General features: G+C 37.7%; 1 protein-coding gene across 1 annotated transcript in view; it reads right to left on the bottom strand.

Annotated features, from left to right (window-relative positions):
- Positions 1-20,157, bottom strand: part of LOC107672707 (ATP-binding cassette sub-family A member 2-like) — a 69,415-nt gene that overhangs the window by 10,203 nt on the left and 39,055 nt on the right. The window contains exons 5-35 of the mRNA XM_016466009.1: positions 19,214-19,377; positions 17,901-18,022; positions 17,354-17,464; positions 16,035-16,211; positions 15,683-15,904; positions 14,733-15,085; positions 14,486-14,645; positions 14,102-14,230; positions 13,845-14,012; positions 12,745-12,841; positions 11,571-11,744; positions 10,962-11,064; positions 9,976-10,075; positions 9,176-9,193; positions 6,951-7,141; positions 6,660-6,810; positions 6,353-6,557; positions 6,066-6,224; positions 5,741-5,921; positions 5,360-5,572; positions 5,077-5,273; positions 4,798-4,977; positions 4,085-4,187; positions 3,638-3,963; positions 2,622-2,835; positions 1,384-1,489; positions 1,182-1,293; positions 953-1,013; positions 686-860; positions 472-587; positions 188-335 (exon numbers count right to left, since the gene is read on the bottom strand). Of these exons, the coding sequence (XP_016321495.1) occupies positions 188-335; positions 472-587; positions 686-860; positions 953-1,013; positions 1,182-1,293; positions 1,384-1,489; positions 2,622-2,835; positions 3,638-3,963; positions 4,085-4,187; positions 4,798-4,977; positions 5,077-5,273; positions 5,360-5,572; positions 5,741-5,921; positions 6,066-6,224; positions 6,353-6,557; positions 6,660-6,810; positions 6,951-7,141; positions 9,176-9,193; positions 9,976-10,075; positions 10,962-11,064; positions 11,571-11,744; positions 12,745-12,841; positions 13,845-14,012; positions 14,102-14,230; positions 14,486-14,645; positions 14,733-15,085; positions 15,683-15,904; positions 16,035-16,211; positions 17,354-17,464; positions 17,901-18,022; positions 19,214-19,377 (4,936 nt within the window). The remainder of the gene's footprint in view (positions 1-187; positions 336-471; positions 588-685; positions 861-952; positions 1,014-1,181; positions 1,294-1,383; positions 1,490-2,621; positions 2,836-3,637; positions 3,964-4,084; positions 4,188-4,797; positions 4,978-5,076; positions 5,274-5,359; positions 5,573-5,740; positions 5,922-6,065; positions 6,225-6,352; positions 6,558-6,659; positions 6,811-6,950; positions 7,142-9,175; positions 9,194-9,975; positions 10,076-10,961; positions 11,065-11,570; positions 11,745-12,744; positions 12,842-13,844; positions 14,013-14,101; positions 14,231-14,485; positions 14,646-14,732; positions 15,086-15,682; positions 15,905-16,034; positions 16,212-17,353; positions 17,465-17,900; positions 18,023-19,213; positions 19,378-20,157) is intronic.

Here is a 20,157-nt window from a genome sequence, read left to right as displayed (position 1 = left end):
GCTGCAATATAACAAAGAGTGAAAAATTTAAGGGGGTCTGAATACTTTCCGTACCCACTGTATATATGACATATATATATATATATATTTATTAGGTAAATTAGTTACCTATTTAAACACCAAAAAAAACTCCCTATTTATACACATGCCATGCCATCAGTGATAAAAATTTATCTGTCTGACCTACCTTGTCACGCTCGAACAGCTGTAGGAGGAAAGTGGCCACCGTGGCTGTTATGCCAATGAAGAGATTGATGACTATGAGGAAAACATAAGCTGTGCTGGGCACCTCAAACCAGAAAGATGCTGGATACATAATGGGGGTTATAGACCAGCTAGAAAGAGAGAGCGAATTGTCACATTTAATGTGGCATTTTAAGACCTGAATAAAACTGATAAAAAAAAAATTGTTTAAAAAACTGTATTTACTGTCACACTGTCTGATTGAGTATTCATACAGAAAGAGCTTACCCATAAAGGAGGAAGAGAGAGAGCACTGCTGGGAAATTTGTAGGTGATGTGTATGCAGGAAGGTCAAATACAAACAAAATTAGGACACAGCACGTTGCTGGAACCAGGTAGTTCAGCTAGCGAAGAAAGGATAAAAGAAAACCATTTTAGCCCTCAGGACTGTTCTTGTTTGTGAATAAGCACCAACTCCCACATAGTCTCTCCTTCATCTTACCATGTCCCATATGTAGTTTGCTAGCCAGTACGTGACAGGGTCACATCCACTGACAAACTGCAGGTGTTTGGCTTTGGTGGATTTTTCTGCTACCAGGAAGACCACGAAGCTTGCTGGCACAAAGGACATGGCTACAATGATGAAGATGGCAATAACCACATCAGTGCCCTGGAGCCTAGAAGAAGATGAAGAGTGGATATGAAATCAAAAATAAGCAATGAGTGTTCGAGGGTTGGAACAGGAAGAAGAGAGGAGAGTAGGACTTACAGATAATCCAAAGAAAGACTGGCACTGGTTCTGTTCATTGGATGATTGGTCACTGTGATGCCTGTGAACACAAACAGAATTTTTAGTGCAATTAAACAATCTTCATAAAAGAAAACAACAGAATGAATATGACTTGTGAAGTGTGCACAATTATAGAGAAACAACATAGTCAATCAAAGTTTTCAGTCAATGTTTCCTAGATAGTTACCTGCATCTAATTCAGACTCACCGTATGCAGCAGGGTTTCCTTTACTACTGGGCAGATTGGCTCTGAGGATGGCATTGTTCAGGACATTTAGGTAAGTGGGCATACTATGATACCCTTTGTTATTGTAAAGCACCTGTAGAGGAAGACAAAAACATTAAACTTATGATGAAATATTAGCTCAAAACATATATCAGCTATAAAGAGTAAGGATGCTCTGACTTGCCTGTGAGGATCGCCTCACTGCTATTTTGCGCACCATGGGTGGAGTTTTTCTCCCAAAGGATGCTGGGACAGATTTCTGAATGTTTCCTACAGTAAAGCCTCCATATCTACAGGATATGACAAAAATCATTAAGTTTTTGAGTTCTTGTAAAAAAAATTAAAAAAAAGTTTTTGCCTCCATCCAATTAACAACCAATGGATTGAAACAAGATCACCGTAGATTCTTTTTCGATAATCAGTTTAACTCGGACGTATTTCACAATACGGAAGAAAAGACCTGTCGCTACTTCTGTTACGAAGCGATTTTAAAGGACTCATATTCTGAATATCATATACATATACTTATAAACTCCTATATAATTAATTTGTATGTTCAAAACTCAAAACGTCCAGTCAGTCCAAAAAGTCCATTAATCAAAATTGCACTGCACAAACAGTTCTGAACTCATTTGTTTGTGGTGATGAATACACTAGCACATTTACAAATGGGCAATGATACTGTACCATATTACAAAATATTCAGTATTCAGCAACTTGGTCTGAAAAAGACCAAGAGTTTAAGAATAAGAGTTTTATGCTTAATAAATTACCAATAGGGTAAAACAATCAGCTTAATTCAAAACATATTCTATATTCTGTCGAAAAATACCTTGTATTTTTAACACTGAAAAATAATCAGTAGTGTTATTAGCATAGCAACATATAACATAGCAAAATTTCCTAAATAAAAAATAGCATAAGATAGTACTTATTTATTAACATTTGTTGGAGGTTTAAGAATGACAAATAGGGTAAAAACAATAAACATATTTCAAGATATACTCTACATTCTGCCAAAAATACTTCTTAGTATTTTCAGCAATGAAATTTAATCAATAGAGCCGTTAACATAGCAACATGCTAATATATATTGTATAATATTCATATATTATATAATATTATATATTAATATATAATATTCAGTATTCAACAACTTGGTCTGCTCCATCACTTTGCTGGCATTGCAAAGACGCTCATTAAAAAACTTTATTGAACCTGGCAGCAAACCCACAAATTCAGAGTAAGCATTTCACATGCAATACTTTTTATATAAAATCTTAAAGGTACAGTAGAAAAAAAAAAACAGCCATCTTGGCTGCTATGTTACTACTAGGAAATTAATTAGGAAATGAATTAAATCAATTAGTAAATTCACTAAAATATGATATCACCCCTTTTGACAGCCTTTCAGAAGATTACCTGTGTAATCTGAGACGATCAGAGGTGTACAGGAGATATTCTGACACATTGCGACCTGTGATGTCCACCAAGATGTCTCCGGTTACTACCTTCATGAGGGGCGGTCGGCCCCCGACTCCACTGGGGCAGGAGAAGCCTGTGCCCTGCATGGAGCAGATACAGCGTACCGGCTCCCGGATGCTCAAGGGCAGAGTCGGGGGAGACGTTGCCATCTCTGTGGGAGCACAGCACGGTGAGAGGTGCAATAACAAATGAGTGGAAGAATCCATATTGCACAGCTTAATGGAAAAAGACAGAGTTGGCACCCAGGATGTTTTAGAATAATCTACATTATGCAAGGAAATGCATTTTTTACTTTTAGCAATAGTCAGCAGGAGTTATTTTCAGTCTTTCCTAATATCATATCCAAAGGTGCATAACTTTCAGTATCAATCACTATTTTTATTTCTTTTATATCTCTTGGCTGCCAGTCAGTGTTATTTTTTGTTGTAGTCATAGTTTTTTGTCTTCTGATGAAAATTTGTATTAAATTTAGTTGTATCATGTTATATTCATTTAAGTTTACTCAGTTACTAGAATGACATCTAATTTTAGTCCAGAAAAATTACAATATATTTGATTTAAAAATTGCTAAATTAAACCAAATATTCATTGTTATATATTAATTATAGTGTTAGGTATTTATACTGTTCTTACACTGCTGTAAAAAAAAAAAACTTCGTTCCCACAAAAATATATAGCAGTACAAATATTTTCAACATTTCTTAAGCACCAATTCAACATATTCGAATGATTTCTGAAGGATCATGTGACACTGAAGACTGCTTAAAATTCAGCTTTGCCATCACAGAAATAAATTATATTTTAAAATTTATTAAAATAAAAAACTGTTATTATTTTAAATTGTGAATTTAAAGTGAAAGTGCAGGAGTATCTACATTTGATCAGTTTTGTGCTGAGCTTTACTGAAACAAAACCAAGCACATTTAACCATACACCAGTCTGTAAACTCTGACCTCGGACAGTAGTGGGAGGAGCAGCAGTGTAGTTCCAAAGGCCATCTTCAAAATGTGCATCTGGGTCATCTGAGGGGGCAGGAGAGGGTGGAGGGGGCACAAAATTTGACAAAGGCACACCCTGTGTGAAGGAATCCAGGCACATAGAGTCAAAGTAGCGGGCTGCCAGGGTTTTGGAGTTGTTGGCATATGGATTCAGGGATTGGGCCAGTTGGTCCAGAGTGCTGTTGAAGGGAGTCTTCAATACACACGTCGCACCAACTCCAGAGGGTGAACGCAGGGTGTTAACAATCCTCTGTGGACTGGCATCTGGAGAACGTTTACTCCTGGAGCAAAGAAAGGTTGAGAGGGATTGAGAGAGAAAATTTCTGTGTCTTCATTACAATTCAAAAGAAGCCTGTAGATATTTAAAGTGTTATTTTGCTGTACAATGACCTTGTGGCTGACCTGTACTGAAGCCTGTCTTCATTGGCATAAAGGATGAAGTTTCCACGAGGCTGTGTGTAGTTGTGATACTGAGATGGAGACAGAATCAGGGGGGGAAGGTCACCTAAGAGCCAAAGAGAGACCATCAGAACATCCTTCACTTAGGTCTAATTCAGATCTGCATTTTTTTTGTGCAAGATAAACTGATAAACACTGCTCTGATTAAATTATATAATCTCACATATTTTTAAAAAGATTTTGCCATCTAAATTAGTTTAATTGAGAGTTAGTGGTTCTTTGTTAGTAGCTTGTACTGCAACTTTCATTTGGAAAATGTTTATTTCACTGGATTATTTAAATTATATTTAATATGAATTATAATTTTATCAATTAAAATGTATATTGTATACACAATAATGAAAAACATTGAAAAATTGAATTTTCTATGTTTTTGAAAGAGGTTTCTTATGTACACCTACCAACCATGGCTGCATTTATTTGATAAAAACTACAGTAAAAACAGCAATATTGTGTAATATTATTCAAATTTTTAATATTGTGAAATATTAAAAGCAACTTTTAATGTACTTTTTTAACAACTTTTAATGTAATTTAGTCCTGTGATATAGGGAAATGACGTGAGCTGGACTCAAACTCACAATGCCAACATGCCATCTCAGACATTAATCACTGAAAATGTGCAAGTCCACAAATGAGAAGATCCGCACATATACCTGCAGTGTGTGAGTCACTCTGTTTCTTGACAAGTGTAAGTTTGTAGCCATCTCCATATGTGCTCTTGAGGAACAGGGGGGAACCGCAGCACTTGAGTTTGCCATGAGAGATGATGGCAATACGGTCTCCCAGCAAATCCGCCTCATCCATGTGGTGAGTGGAGAGCAGGATGGTACGACCTGCTCACACACAGATTCTAGTTTTGGACTGATCATATATTTGGAAACCGATTATCGACCCCAAACTTTTAAACAGTACTGTTGATAGGATAGGATCACCTTGTTTATATTTAAGAATGAGGTCCCAGATTGCTCGGCGGGCATACGGGTCGACTCCTGCTGTGGGTTCATCCAAAATCACCGCCCGGGACCCACCTACAAACGCAATTGCCACCGACAACTTCCTCTTCATCCCCCCAGACAGAGTCTGAACCAGACTGTGACGCTTGTTGGACAATTCAAGATCCTCTATCATCCTGTGAATTCCAACACACAGCCTTTATGAACTCAGGTATGGGTACGATTGAGAAAGTGTTAGCAAAATGCGAGTATGTTAACCCACTTGTCCATCTCCTTCCGGATATCTTCTTCAGCCATGCCCTTCAGACGCGAGTAGAACCACAGGTGTTCCTCCACACTGAGCTTGTCAAACAGAACGTTGTGCTGGGGACACATGCCCAAATTCTGCCTGATGCGCTCCATCTCTGTGCGGATGTCATGGCCGTATATGGTGGCAGAGCCAGAGGTGGGTGGAAACAGTCCCGTGAGTATAGACCTATAAGAGATTCATTATATATTAAATGAATTTTCTGCAGGACACATTAGTTTCATACATACATCCACTTTTACAGTTGTAGTGTGCCATTGTCAGCCAATAACAAGCACAGTATGGGTCCAGAACCACCCTAACACACACTAAGAAACACAATATCCTAACACTCACATAGTGGTGGTCTTGCCAGCCCCATTGTGTCCCAAGAAGGAGACAACCTGGTTTTCATGCAGGTTTAGGCTCAGCTTGTTTAGGGCCAGTTTGCTGCCTGTCTTGTAGACTTTGGTCAGTTTGTCTATGCACACCACCAGCGGCAAGTGACTGGGTTCTTCTTCAATTCCACGAGTTTCCTCTAAGCAACAAACAGACATAAATTTAGTAACATGCCTAAAAATCTCTCAACAAATTACATTATTTATTCACAAAACACAGCTAACTTTAACAAAGAGTGCAAGCTGATAATATGATGGATGGATGGATACGGAACAAAGTGTACCTGAGCGTCTGTGTTCCATAGCACAAGCTTGGTCCTCCTCCATCACGCTTAGCCTGGTGCCGCCACCCCATGGCCGCTCCCACGTCTCTATGCGGCCACTTCCTAACCAATAGGATTTCTGCAAGGGAAAATACCATGGCCTAGGCAGTCCGTACATTCCTGTTTATGAAAAAATTGTTTATTAAAAATTATGAAAAAACCAAAAGCATATACTTTAATTTTGATAATGTGTAACAAGAATGTAGGCACTGTTTGCACTGCACAATAATGACATCACTGCAGCTTACCTGGATGCACAGCCTCTATATACCAAGTCAACACACCATATACAATGGCATCAATGGTGAGCATAACCATAGACAGCAGGAGGTTAAAGTCATCGCCCTCTACAGGTGACTGGTTGATAGTGCGCCACTGGATTCCAACCCCAGCAACTTCATACAGGGCAAAGTACTTCGATCCCAGACCGAATGCTGTGGTAGACATTAAAGACTGCACACACACAGAGGAAGAATCACTTATGAGAAATGTTTACTGAAGATCAATAGACTATCAAAATGGAACATGAAAAGTATTCATGGGATGTCTTCATACCGCTATACACTTCTCAAAGGCAGTGATTTTGTCATGAGCCACCTCTTCTCTTATGGCCACGTACATGTATGGCACATAGCTCAGAAAGTAGATGATTCCTCCACATGCTGAAGCCAGTTTGGCTTTAGAGTACAACACAGACACTAGGAAACTTCCCAAAAAGAAAGTGGAGAAAACATTTACATAACATAACACTAACAACTTTTGGACTACTTTTCTTTGTTGAAAAACAATGTAAATAGAATGAAACCAGGTAGTGAGCAAGTAAAAATCATATTATGGCTCCAGTACCAGAACATGATGGTGGCGACGGCATAGATTGTAAGGAAGAGCCAAATGATAAAGGGATCGCTGTGGAGGAGGACCTTGCCATATTTCAGTATGGCAGTGAGGGCTGTCACTGAGATCGAAAGCTGCACGAAGCCTGTGATGAACCAGGCCACCCAGTGCACTGCATTATTCAAGCCCATCATCTTCATCACCTGTGGAAAAACACCTTGCATTAACCATGGCACCGCTCTCGATCTCTCTGAAGTTTGTTGGTGACACCAGTTTCTCAGCAGAGGAATTTGTCATTACTCCAGTCTTCAGTGTCACATGATCCTGCAGAAATCATTCTAGTATGCTGATTTGGTGCTTAAGAAACATTTCTTATCAGTGTTCCTTATTAATCATGATTCCTTTTTTACATGATACTTTGATTAATAGAAAGTTCATTTTTGTCAAAACTTACTGATCCCAAAATTTTAAACCGTAGTGCATTTTTTCCATCGAATTTCCAGCAAAAATGTAGTGCTATATATACTGTTTACCATAATATGTACCTTTATATCCCATACATTATCTATATATCCTTACATTCACTAGAAAAACAGCACATACAACAATCACATTTCAACTGCTCTGTGTCCTTCTTACCAATCTCAGGCACAGATAGAGCTACAGTCATTGCCACACAGACAAAGAAAGCAGGAAGCAGGATCTGCGAGAAAATGCCCTTGGTGTTCCTCTTCGCACAGTGAAACCTTTTCACTATCAGCCCGTGAAACTGCCGGAGTTTCAGCCACCAGCCCTCAAGCTTAAAGCTGCCCTGGCCCTCCTGTATGGTCCGCTCCGGTGAGGACTCTTCATCTGGGGCACAGAGGGTATATAGTACACGGAGTGGTAAGTAAGCATCTTATCTTTATCTGTTACCTCCAGGCCTTTCAGAGATGCATTTGTCTCTGACAGACTTCCGCTTTAAATTTCCAGAGGTGGCAAACAGCACTAGACAAAATGTTCTTTCTAAAAGCCTTAAAGGTATAACTATAAAAAGAGCTGTTTCCTAGTTTGTTCCTTCACTGTCTACAAACTACCACCTGAGCTATTAATGAAGAAAAGTGTCTACAAATTTCAAGTAATTAAATACATAATAATACAAATAAATTATTAAATAAATGTTAGGTTATCTCATTTAATAAAACATTTAAAAATATTTACAAATTACCTGTAATTAATAATTAATTAATGTTTAACTGTCTAATCAGCTTTGAATGTTCAGTTTTTTAGAACTTTTAGAACTCTTACAGACCATAATAAAAACTGAATAAATTAATAAATTTATGCTAATAACATAAAATGACCAACACTGAATAATAATAATAATAATAATAATAATAGTAATAGTAGATAATTATGGCTCTCAATTGATAAAACATTTAAAAATATTTAATAAACGTTAATGCATTCAGTTTTTTTTTTTTAGAAAGTTTTTAGAAATCACACAGCACAATGAAACAGTTACTATGTCTAATTTAATAAATGTGTTAATATCATAAAATAATAATGCAATTAATTTGATTAAATAATAATAATAATAATTTATATGCTATTTTCCTGACCTCTGAGACTGGCTGGATCCTGGCCATTGTCAAATAGTGGGCAATAGTCTCCATAGAAGTCAGAATAAAGGCCCCCTTCATCCCCTCTTATTGAGCCCAGAGAAGAACCGGATTGTAGGGACGCTTGGCTTGGGCTCAGCCTGGAGCACATCATCAGGTTATTGAGCTCCATCTCTGGCCGGATCACGGCAGCAGCTGGTGCCCCCTCACACTGCGGCCCTCCTAACAGATTAGAGGGCTTCCCAGCTGATGCTCCACCAGGAGAGTCCTTCATATCTGACAGAGAAAACGAGAGGGATACATATGAAATGTGAACCATAAATAAAATTTCATGGCTTTAGATGCATCTCTACAGCATTCTTCAACAGATCTATCTGACCATCTAACCTGCATCGCTGTTCTCCAGTGACAGATCTTCTTCTGATACCTTCAGAAAGACCTCCTCCAGTGTGGTGTCCATCACACCAAAGCTGGTCAAGGCCAAGCTGTCCAAACTCTGTTCCAGAGCCTGAAGAAAATAGAACCAACACATGTGCCCATCAGTGAACGCCTCATATTCAATTTACTAAAGATTTTTACTGATATCAGATTATGTTTTTCCAGTGGTCTAAAATGTTTGTGTGTACCTGAAACAGCCTCTCGAAACAGCCTTTCCTGACAGCCTCAGACGGTAGGACATAAGAGAGCTCAGTGTTGGAGTCAGACACCAGCAGACAGGAGGCAACGTACTGACGGATGAACTGTGTCACTCTGCTCTCTGAACATGGAGATATCGAAGAGGCGGGAGACTGGCTTGACTGATCTAAGAACAAACAGAAACATGATGTTGGGTCATGGCAGATGAAACAGTAGAAGAAAAACTAGGAGATTTTTCATCTGCTCTTTTGATATTTTAAGGGAACAAACAATGAAATGAGGAACAGAAGAACGGATTTAAAAAAGATTACGGAGATAAAACAGATACAACAAATTTTTCACCAAAAAATGACCAGTATTTTACATTGTAAAACAGATATTTACCAATAGATTTAGATAATAAAGTGATAAACGATTTTATACATGTAGAATAATGTTATTTTATTATTATTTATATACTATTATAGCTTTTATTAATTTTTCAAATTAGCTTTTAGTTTTATATTTTCAGGTTCCATTTTAATTTTAGATACATTTTTAGTAATGGTGTTTTCTTTTGCTTTTTTTTTTTTTTTTAAGTTTTTTATATTATTATTTAAGTTTAGTTTATTTTAGTTTTAGTTAAGTTTTAATTTTATTTATTTTTCAGTTAATTTTACAGCATCAACTTATTTCAGTTGGTTGCAAAGACAACATTTCAAATTTTCATTTAGTTTAAGTTTTTCATCATCTAACATTTAGATTTTATTTCAGCATTATTTCAATTCATATTTTTTTTTAAATAGTTTTAGTTGAATAACCTCCTTCTCTGCTACGATGTGCTGGATCATCATGGCCACAGAGTAGACCCAGGATATGACCATACAGAGAGGCATCATGTGCTCGATAACAAACAGGAAACTGCAAATGGAAACACCTGTTACAACTCCTCACCTCCACAAGCTGATTCATTACTAGCACTGACCCCTAATATGCAAGCACCTGTAACTACTTTCTTTCTTTCTGAGATACTTAGAACACCCTTTTTAAGGATACCTAAAAGTTTGCTTGCAGTGGTTGGAATTCTCTTCAACTGCTTTTTTCCCCCCACAGTATTGTCTCCAAACGTGCAAATGATACAAAAATCCATAACACCCAAGATGTTTACACTTTAAGATTTTCTAAATTGGCTTTCCTTTAATAGTAGTAACACACATTAAGGTTTTTTTCCTAAAATATACCCACATCTGTTTGGTCTTAACAGTTTTAGAAGCATCACAGCACAAAGTATGAGTCTATGATTGTCCTCTTTCCCCTGAAGGAGACTGACTAATGCTGTGTCATCTGCAAATTTAATGCAGAGTGGAAGCAGAGCTTGTGTGAATTTGCCTGGAGCTAGGGATGTTTTTTTTATATATATATATAAGCATCTGTGTTCTTTCTGGCTCCGAGATCATTCAGATACCACTCCATAATGTGCATTAACTTGCATTAGAACGCAATGCAACTGAACATCTGCGATTCACCATGTCTTAAACACAGCGTTTTAGGCTATGAGCAGTCAGACGGAAAAAATGTTGGTTACACTTTACTTGAAGGGGTGTGCATAAGACTGACATGACACCTTCATAATCATGACATTTAATGACAGTTGTCATAAACATGCATAAAACCTCCTTCATATTCATGACATGTGTCATGTCATGATTATGAAGGTGTCATGTCAGTCTTATGCACACCCCTTCAAGTAAAGTGTTACCAAAATAATGAACACAAAATATACAACAAAAGTAAAGACCAATCTCACTCGTCTCTAGTGTAGCATGGATAGGGAAACATCTGCACGTAGTTTCCAGGCTCAACAACATCATGGCCCACAAACGTGTTAATGATTGCCCGCTCAATCATATCTAAAAGAGGAAGAAACATGGGAAATGTCAACACCCCATCACGTAAACATGCTGAAGCTGAATTTACAACACAGCAGCTTTATGCTGTGGGAAAGCTTTGATCCTCTTGCCTTTTCTGAGCTCTTAAATAAGTGCAGCTTCCAGAAACGCCAAGCCAGCACTTTATTGACTGTTGCACCAAGCCATACATAAACAGGTACACATTTCACCAGAATAACTTTCATTTGGAATAAAACATCAAATTCATTCCACTTTTCCCATGCCAATTCAGTACTCTGCGGATGTTGTTTCAGAGCGAGCGATTTATTGCTTTGTCAACAGTTTTGTAAAGAATTTTGCACAAATGTCAGAACTAACGCTCAGAGGTTTAGACTACCACTCTCTAGATGAAAGCTAAATCTTTTAATGCCAATAAAATCAAAACTTTAAAGTGCTCACAGCTAAAGTAGATTACAAATTGTATTTTTTGGGAAAGGACAAATTCCTGCTAAGTCTTCTTATCATACCTTGGATCCACACAAAACCATAAAGGAAGTAGAATTTGCCGCCCGTGTTCGGCCCAGGGCGCCAATAAGCTCGGCGGATTTCATTTGTTTTCTCTGTGAAGCTGGAGTTCTGTCGAATCTTATACATAACATGGGGTGGCAGAGATCCATCTTTATTGGTCTGGAAAATCACACCTAGAGAGAAAGCACAGATTAAACACATGGCTACTGGCTACATTTAACAAGGTATGACTAAGGTATGACAATGAAAATGTAATTTTAATGGGAAATGGATGGGTCAGTGTCTCAACCTTGTTAAGAAATAGCCGAGTCATATTTCACCCCAAAATCACATGAAAAATCGTTTACATAAAAAAATTAAGCCTTCATTGCATTGTGATATTATCTTCAGGACAATTTTATCTCCCCAAATTCTCATCACAATAAATGCACATATTTAAACATATTTTCAATGATGATTCTCATCACAATAAATAATACAAAGATTTACAGTTACATGATTTTTAATACATTTTTAATAAAAAACAAAGAAGAATATGGTATGCTCAGAAGTTCTGTTAGATATGTTTGAAGGTGCTCTTTGGCAGCGATAAATTGCAATCCAAAAAACAATGATTCAATGCAAACTTCAAAAAAATTCCTTCAACTGGCCATTTCATGATAGAGAACTTTTAAAAAGAGTACCAACAGTGAACACTGAGGAAGGCACTAGTGGCTGAAACAAGTGGGTTTGCAGCCCTTTATTTTTTGTACTTGCTCTTTTTAAATGTTTTCTATTATGAAATAGAAATAGTTGAATAAAGCCTTTGTAGTAGTTTTTTTAAATGTGCCTTGGATCATTGTTTTTAGACTGTAATTTTTTAAATGTTTATACTTTATTTTATTAAAATACAGTACAACAAATAATAATTTAATAATTTTCACATGATTAAAAATGAATGAATTAATTAAATTTCACATGAATTAAAATATGACTGACTGTCTATAATATATATACATATATATACACACACATAGGCAAATAATCGTAATAGTCATAAAAATGGCTTAATTGTTTATTTCATTTTCTAAGCAAAATATACATGTTTATTTCTTTGTTTTGATTTGGGAGGGAAGTTTTGTTACAATCACTTTTTTTTCACAAAAACGTTTTTGAGATCCAGTGATTACTCACTTGCAAAGACCGAGACGTTGTCCTGGTAGGCCTGGTTCAGTGTGTAATTGACAATGCTCTCTTCATCAGGGAAGCCTCTGAAGATATCCACACTGACCTGAGGCATTTAGAATAAGCTTTAGTTTTTAGAAAAAAAACATTTTGAAATAAAAGTCAGAAATATATTTTTGCTATTAAAGGGGTCATATGATGCTGCTAAAAAGAACATTATTTTGTGTATTTGGTGTAATGAAATGTGTTTATGCGGTTTAAGGTTCAAAAACACATTATTTTCCACATATTGTACATTATTGTTTCTCCTCTATGCCCCGCCTTTCTGAAACGCGTCGATTTTTACAAAGCTCATCAGTCTGAAAAGCGAGGTGTGCTCTGATTGGCCAGCTAGAGTGAGGAACGGCCGGCGGGCTGAGTGAGAGGAGGTCGGTGAGCTTGAGAACGGCATGGCCGGTGGGCTTGCGGCAACCATATGTGACGACTCCGGGCTGGGCTCCGCTTCGTCCACGGTGAAAGCCGATCCGGTGATCCACAGCGCGAAGTTGATGTATTTCCTCATCCGACCAGCACGGATCAGCTCCAAGCATGACGAAGCAGATATAGTCCTCTATTGGAAGGCCAACAAAAGTAGTTTCGCTTTCACAACGAAACACAGCGCCTTCACGACATGGTGGCGGCGGCAACAACAATACTACAGCGAGAATAAAAGTTATGCCTTCTTTCTTTGCGTGAACATTTGGGCGGCGTTATGCAAATCTTCCCACATCGTGACGTAGACATGTGGGGGCGTGTTAGAACGAGCCGTTTTAGGTAGGCGTGGTTGACTCTTAACTTTTATAAAGAATATCTCTTTGGATTTGAGACTTTAGTCTTTGCAACTTTACAGATCTTCTTTATGCACCAAGAGCTCGTAACACTCCAAAGAGAAAGGAAAAATTGAAATCGCATCATATGACCCCTTTAAATGAAGAACGCAATTAAATAAAAAAAGGAAATAGTTGTTTTCATGTTAATTCTAATTCCCCCTCAAAACACACTACACAAGGTTTTCTTTTTTTTAATGGATATAAAAGATAGGACAAGTTAAATCAAATTGTTCTCCTGACCTTTGACATGAAATTTGTCCAGCCACAAGCAGCATTATCGATGGTGTGCAGCTGTTCCAGTAGTGTGGTTGTGTTCGGCAGGGTGAAGTTCTCCTCCAGCAGACTGTTCATCAGCTCACTGTCTGAAACGTTCAACAGGTCATGGTGCCTCTTCAGGTCTGCAATGAACTACGACATACGGACAAAACAAAAGACATCAAGCACATGCACAACACAAAGTGCTTTTCAAACTAAGCGGCTGAAAGACAGAATGTTACCTGCTGGAGCCACATCAGGTGATTGTGTAATTTACCCTCCTCTAGGAAGGCCCTTAATTCAGCTGAGATGTTGAGCCACACACGGGCATAATGAGTCACATTCCCCACAAAAGCAAACGTCTCATTGGCCTAAAGTGAAAACAAAAAAAATCTGATCAAAATCTTTATAGCTATCCCAAATGATTCTCTATTAATTGGGTACAACCTAAATTAAATGAAAGAATGACCAGCACAAAGTTTTAAAAGGTCATTTGGTTTCAGGAGTAATTAATCTGCAATTTTTTATTGCAGAATGGTTTAGGCAGCAAACCCAGTTGCTACATTATAAATGCTCACTGTAAGATTTTTTCAGCCTTGAAACACCTTAGACTTGTCTGGATTTACCTTTTGTATGACCTTGTCCACCTCTGAGCCAATGGGAGAGTAGAGGATTTTGGGATTTGTGGTCACGAGATGGACAAGTAATCCCAAGTTTCTTTGTTCTTTGCTGGTAAAGCCCAGGGAACTCATATTGCCCTGTTTCAGAGCTTCTGGCTCAATAATTCTGATAAAACAATAAAGATTATTGAAAAAAAAAAAAATCAGATTTAACATTCAGAAAGGTAACACATCGTAACACTCAAATACTCACCTGTTATTCCCACAAAGAATGGGCTGAAGACCTGCCCACAGCTGAACAAAGGCAGAAAACTGTGATCTAGGGTTTTCGGCATCGGCCTCATTTCCTGCAGCTCTGCCTCCTTCCTCCACAGGGCTGTCTGTTGTGTTGAGACCCCATGTTGTTGTGTTGGAGCTCCAGGACGTGGTGTTGGCTATAGGAGGAGGCAGGTGGCCTGCACAGGCCCCTTTAGGGAGCAGTCTGGCCAGACCTGATAGCAAATCCACATCCCTCAGGAGCCGTTCTACATCTGCCAGGTTCTTCAGCAGAGCGCCGAGATGGGATTGATCCAAGAGACCAGACATGTTAGACTGCTCCAGACTCAACTGAGGAAGGAGGACAGGAAAGAGTGCCATATAGAGAAAGGAAAGAGGAGCAATACTTAATCGTAATAGGTAAAAATGTACAGTATCAGAGTGTTTCTCTTCAACTAATGGGCACTTTTAGCTCTGTAGACTTATAAAGTGTATTAAACACTCTTTTTGTACTCTTAATAGTTTAATTTGTCCACTAATAATGTCTAACTATATGGGAGAAGTCTTTTTTTCCTTTTCATTTTTCCTGAAAGTAATGAAAATTCCTACCACAGTGTAATTTCCAGCACATCTCAAATTCTGTGTTTAATAGCACTCTGTGACTTTTTTTTAATTACAGTGGAAATTACATTTTGGACAATAATAAATGATATAAAATGACAGATTCCTTTCTAAAGCTAGTTTCACAGTTAGCATTTCTATATCCTAAAACACACAATAAATAAATAAGCACTTTTTGCATAATTTAACAAAATTACAGCTTGATTGGAAATAAGAATTTAATAAAAATAAAAATGATAATAACTTTAATAAAAATTAACCCCTGAGACATAAAACGCAAATATCACACTGTGTCCGTTTAAGAAGATGTGCTGTTCTTCCATGTACCTCATCACAGACTCTCTGTGTATCAATCTGATCTCTCAATTCTTCACTCATCTCCTTAAACAGCTCCGCCCTCTGCTCTGCCCTTCCACCACAAACAGTCGTTCGATAGGCCTGTAAAACTGCTTCTTGTTTCTCAGGGACCAATAGGATTTTGCTCATCTCACTGTTCCCTCCTTCCCCACAAGTGAGTGTTTCAAGCACTGCACCAGTCAACAGAATTCCCTGAAAAATAATGTAAGAAGATTTGTGAGGTGTCTTCATTAAACTGAAGATTATGATTTCTGTGGAACAAAATTGCAAAAAAATTAATTTAACATTTAAAACACTTTTAAAAGTGGAGTTGCAGACCGACCTCCACCTCACGCAGAGCTTGAGGATCAAATTTTTGGCCTCCTCCACCTCCAGTGATCCCCAGGGCCTGGGACAGGACTTTGAGCAGAGCTTGACGGCGAGCAGCTTTAGTGGGGTCTCTCAACACCTTCTGAATCAGACCCCCATCCAGACTACGCCAGCCTCCAAGTAACTGCTTCTGAGTATGAATGAAACATTCTGATTGTTTTATAATTGCAAGGTTATAAGCAATTGCATGCCCTAATTGGAAAGTCCTTTACAGCAAATGACTTACTATACTACTATCTATATATAGCAGGGGTGTTTTGTCCCTGTTTTGAGTAGGCCATGTCTATGCAAAACAAATTGGCACAAGAAATAAATCAACAGTCTAAATTTACTTCTTTTTTTTTTTTTTTTTAAATGCTTAAACTTGACAAGACTGGTATGACATTAATGTGAAAACATCAGTTCAATTTGCCCAGCAGAATGAAATGTAACCAGAACCTAAGTATTTATGAAAATATGAACACACCCCACAAAAAAAAAAAATGCTTTGCCTCCTCATTTCAATAGTCTGCTACACGCCACTGATGCATTGTGAGATCACACCTAACCGTATACTGAATCTAAACGAACAGTATTAGTTTCAATATGTAAAAAAAAATTTTATGGGTGTCAAAATGGATATTGTATAACACATATTATTATATTTAACATTTCCCAACTATTAAGCATCATAAAAATCTGATATAATTTCAATCTGATATCTTTACCTCACAACCTCTCTCCAAAACCACTAACACAAAGACATATCAACAAATTAGCAAACAGAGCAAATGATTTACAGGCAGAAAGCGTTGCTGATACGAAAAAAAAAAAAAAGGTGCTGCCTGCTTCCCTGACTCTTTTTTTGCCATTTTCAATGTCTAGGGCTGGGACACAGACAGGTGATTTCTCAGGACTATCTGTCAAATAGTAGGTACATTATGTGTGTGGCATTCAAAAAAAGTTGCTTACAGCAGCTCAACAAGTATGAAATATGAATGAGAAAGGCACTGCAGAAGCACTGGCACTGCATTAAGTAAAGTGTGGGACAATTATTATATCATTTAATTATTGCAGACTTGCATTACTCTAAGTTTAGTGCTTGCACTTCTTGTGCATTTTAATGGAGTTTAAGAAATATAGAAGCAGTGTTTGTTATTTTTAAACCACATTTACTTCCTATATTTATTCAATTAGCAGTTACCGTTATACAAAATATGACCCCAAACTTTTGAACAGTAGTGTATACACATGTATGCACACGGAAATGTGTGTGTTTTTGTCATTCTGTACCTCCAGCTGTACGAGCTTCTCTCCAGGACTGTGGAGTTCATGCTGTCCTTCATCTTTTTCTCCTACCTTTGATCCCACTTTAGGATACATCCCAAAGATGAGATTATACACCTGAACAGAGTACACACACATACACACGCACAAGCCCAGATTTAGAAACTCCTATCTCACACATATACTTTAAATAGCCAGAGAAGAGAAGAAACGAAACTCCCTCAGGAAAACTAACATTTCATTCGGAAACTCACAAGAGCATATCTCAACACTTTTAGATCGACTACAGCACATTAACCCGACACATTAAAGCGTGTTATGCTGGAGCTCCTCTGCCCTAAAGCATTAGATTCTATTGCACATCCTCTCTCTGTGTTGTCATGGAGCGGAATCGTTAATGGTGCTGCAAACCCGAACTGAGACTCCAAAGAGGATGAAAGGGGAAGAAGGCTCAGAGGAGCATGACGCTGAGTCGTGATTTGGACTTCAAAAGCACTGCTGTCTGACCTGGGTTGGAGGAAAAAGGAAGTAAGAAGAAAGTGAGAAAACAGACCTCTTTCAGGTTGATGGGGGAGGAGAGCAGCAGGCTGGCGGTGTCGTTTGGCAGGGAAAGGTTTCTGATCAGGAACTGCTGGAACATCGACTGGTTCCGGAGGACACTTCCCACGGTAAAACCTGAAGCACAGACATGAACACAAATTTTTCATCAAAATAACTTTTATTTGCTGCAGTTGACATATATGTACACTACCATTCAAATGTTTGAGGTCAGTATTTTTTTTCTAAAGAGGGATGCATTCAATTGATTAAAAATGACAGTAAAGACTTTTAAATTGTTACACAAAATGTCTATTTCAAACTAATTGCTGCTGAACTCTTTTGAACTTGGTATTCATTAAAGAATTCTGAAAAAAAAGATTAGGGTTTCAACTAAAATATTGAGCAATACAAAATATTTCTTGAACACCCAATCAGCATATAAGAATGATTTCTGAAGTGTCATTTAACATTCTGAAGGACACTGAAGACTGGAATAATAGCTGCTGAAAATTCAGCTTTGCCATCACAAGAATAAATACATTAATAAAGAAAACAGTTATTTTTAATATTCAAAAATATTAGTTTTTACTGTATTTTTGAGAATGTAAGAGACTCTTTCAAAACCTTTTAAAAATATTACCAACCTCAATTGAACGGTAATGTAAGATGATTTGATTCTTGAGCTCAATATTCTTTATGCAAGTACAGTATAAAGCAATCAATGTGATTATTTAGGTCATCTATTGGCCATGTGTGTTTAAACTATGTGAATATGCATGTTACATCGAACTTTGGTAGGCAGAAAAAGAAGAAAGTTTTTCACATTAACTTCATTTGTAGTCTTCTGCATTCGCATTCATACAGTATGAATGAAAGTGAATGGAGCACAAAGTATGGTATTTGTCCACTGGTGTGTAAGAAATCAGCTCCATAACACTTAAAACGCCAGATGTCTGCCGCTTCAGGCATGTATGTGTAAAATGTACTGCTGTATGGTTGTTTTCAGTGTGGTCTATTATTCCCTTCAATACATGGTCAAAAAAGTGTTTTCATATAAATGCATGATTACAATTGGTAATATACAAAAAGTTACTTTTTAAGGCCAAAAGTATGCATATAGTGTCAACAGAATATACTTTTGTTATGCTACCCATAGTTGAGCCACATGAAAGCATGCATTTGAAATCTAATAACAATGAGATTTAAACACTAAATCCAGCAGAAACGCCATCACTGTTTTACTACAATAGTGATTTGCTTCTAATTTGCATGTACGGTTATGGTCAAGGTCGGTGTAGGTATGCATGTATGTATGTGTTTCCTGACCGTGGCTGGTGTCGTAGTGGCTCTCTAGAGGGCCTTGTGCTGAGCTCAGACTTTCAAGGTGCTGCTGCAGTGACTCCAGCTCCTCTCCCAGACTGGGCCTGTCTGAAGTAAACAAGTGATTCTGCTCCACGACTTCACTGATCCTTTCTAACAACTGAGTCACACTGAAAAACAGGAGGAAAAATAATAAGAAGAGAGGACTATAATAAGAAGAGAGGGGCAAATTATATAAGCAGAGTAATCAACTGAAACTGGGGTGGGGGGGCATATTAAGGTATTTTACCTCAAAATCCTATATTTATATCTCACACCAAAGATACATTTTTTTGGTTATATTTTTCGAATGTAATTCTAGCGTTCAATTAATGAAAACTATTTTTAAAGGGGTCATATGATGTGATTTAAATTTTTCCTTTCTCTTTGGAGTGTTAAAAGCTCTTGGTGCATAAAGAAGATCTGTAAAGTTGCAAAGACTAAAGTCTCAAATCCAAAGAGATATTCTTTATAAAAGTTAAGAGTCAACCACACCTACCTAAAACGCCTCGTTCTAACACGCCCCCATATATCTACGTCACTGTGTGGGAAGATTTGCATAACGCCGCCCAAATGTTCACGCAAAGAAAGAAGGCGTAACTTTTATTCTCGCAGTTGCCGCTGCTGCCATGTTGTGGAGTCGCTGTGTGTTTGTTGTGAAAGCGAAACTACTTTGTTTGGCCTTCCAAAAGAGGACACAACTAGAAATCAGTGGTTAAGTTGTATTTACAACACTGTTCCAGAACAGTTCAATCCAAATATTCAGATGTGTGCTGCGCATTTTATGGAGGATGGATGAGGACTGTTTCCTGAACCAGTAGCCTAATGCGTCTGTGGCACAAAGGCTGTTTCTATAAAGTTGGGCAGTTCCAACTTTGCAAGGACAGTCTGGCGCTTCTGACTCACAGCCT

Source organism: Sinocyclocheilus anshuiensis, unplaced genomic scaffold (assembly GCF_001515605.1).
Source record: "Sinocyclocheilus anshuiensis isolate Anshui unplaced genomic scaffold, SAMN03320099.WGS_v1.1 scaffold88, whole genome shotgun sequence".
NCBI classification, from domain to species: Eukaryota; Metazoa; Chordata; class Actinopteri; order Cypriniformes; family Cyprinidae; genus Sinocyclocheilus; species Sinocyclocheilus anshuiensis.
Note: the sequence above shows the minus strand (reverse complement) of the source record. Positions and strands in the feature narration are given on the sequence as shown.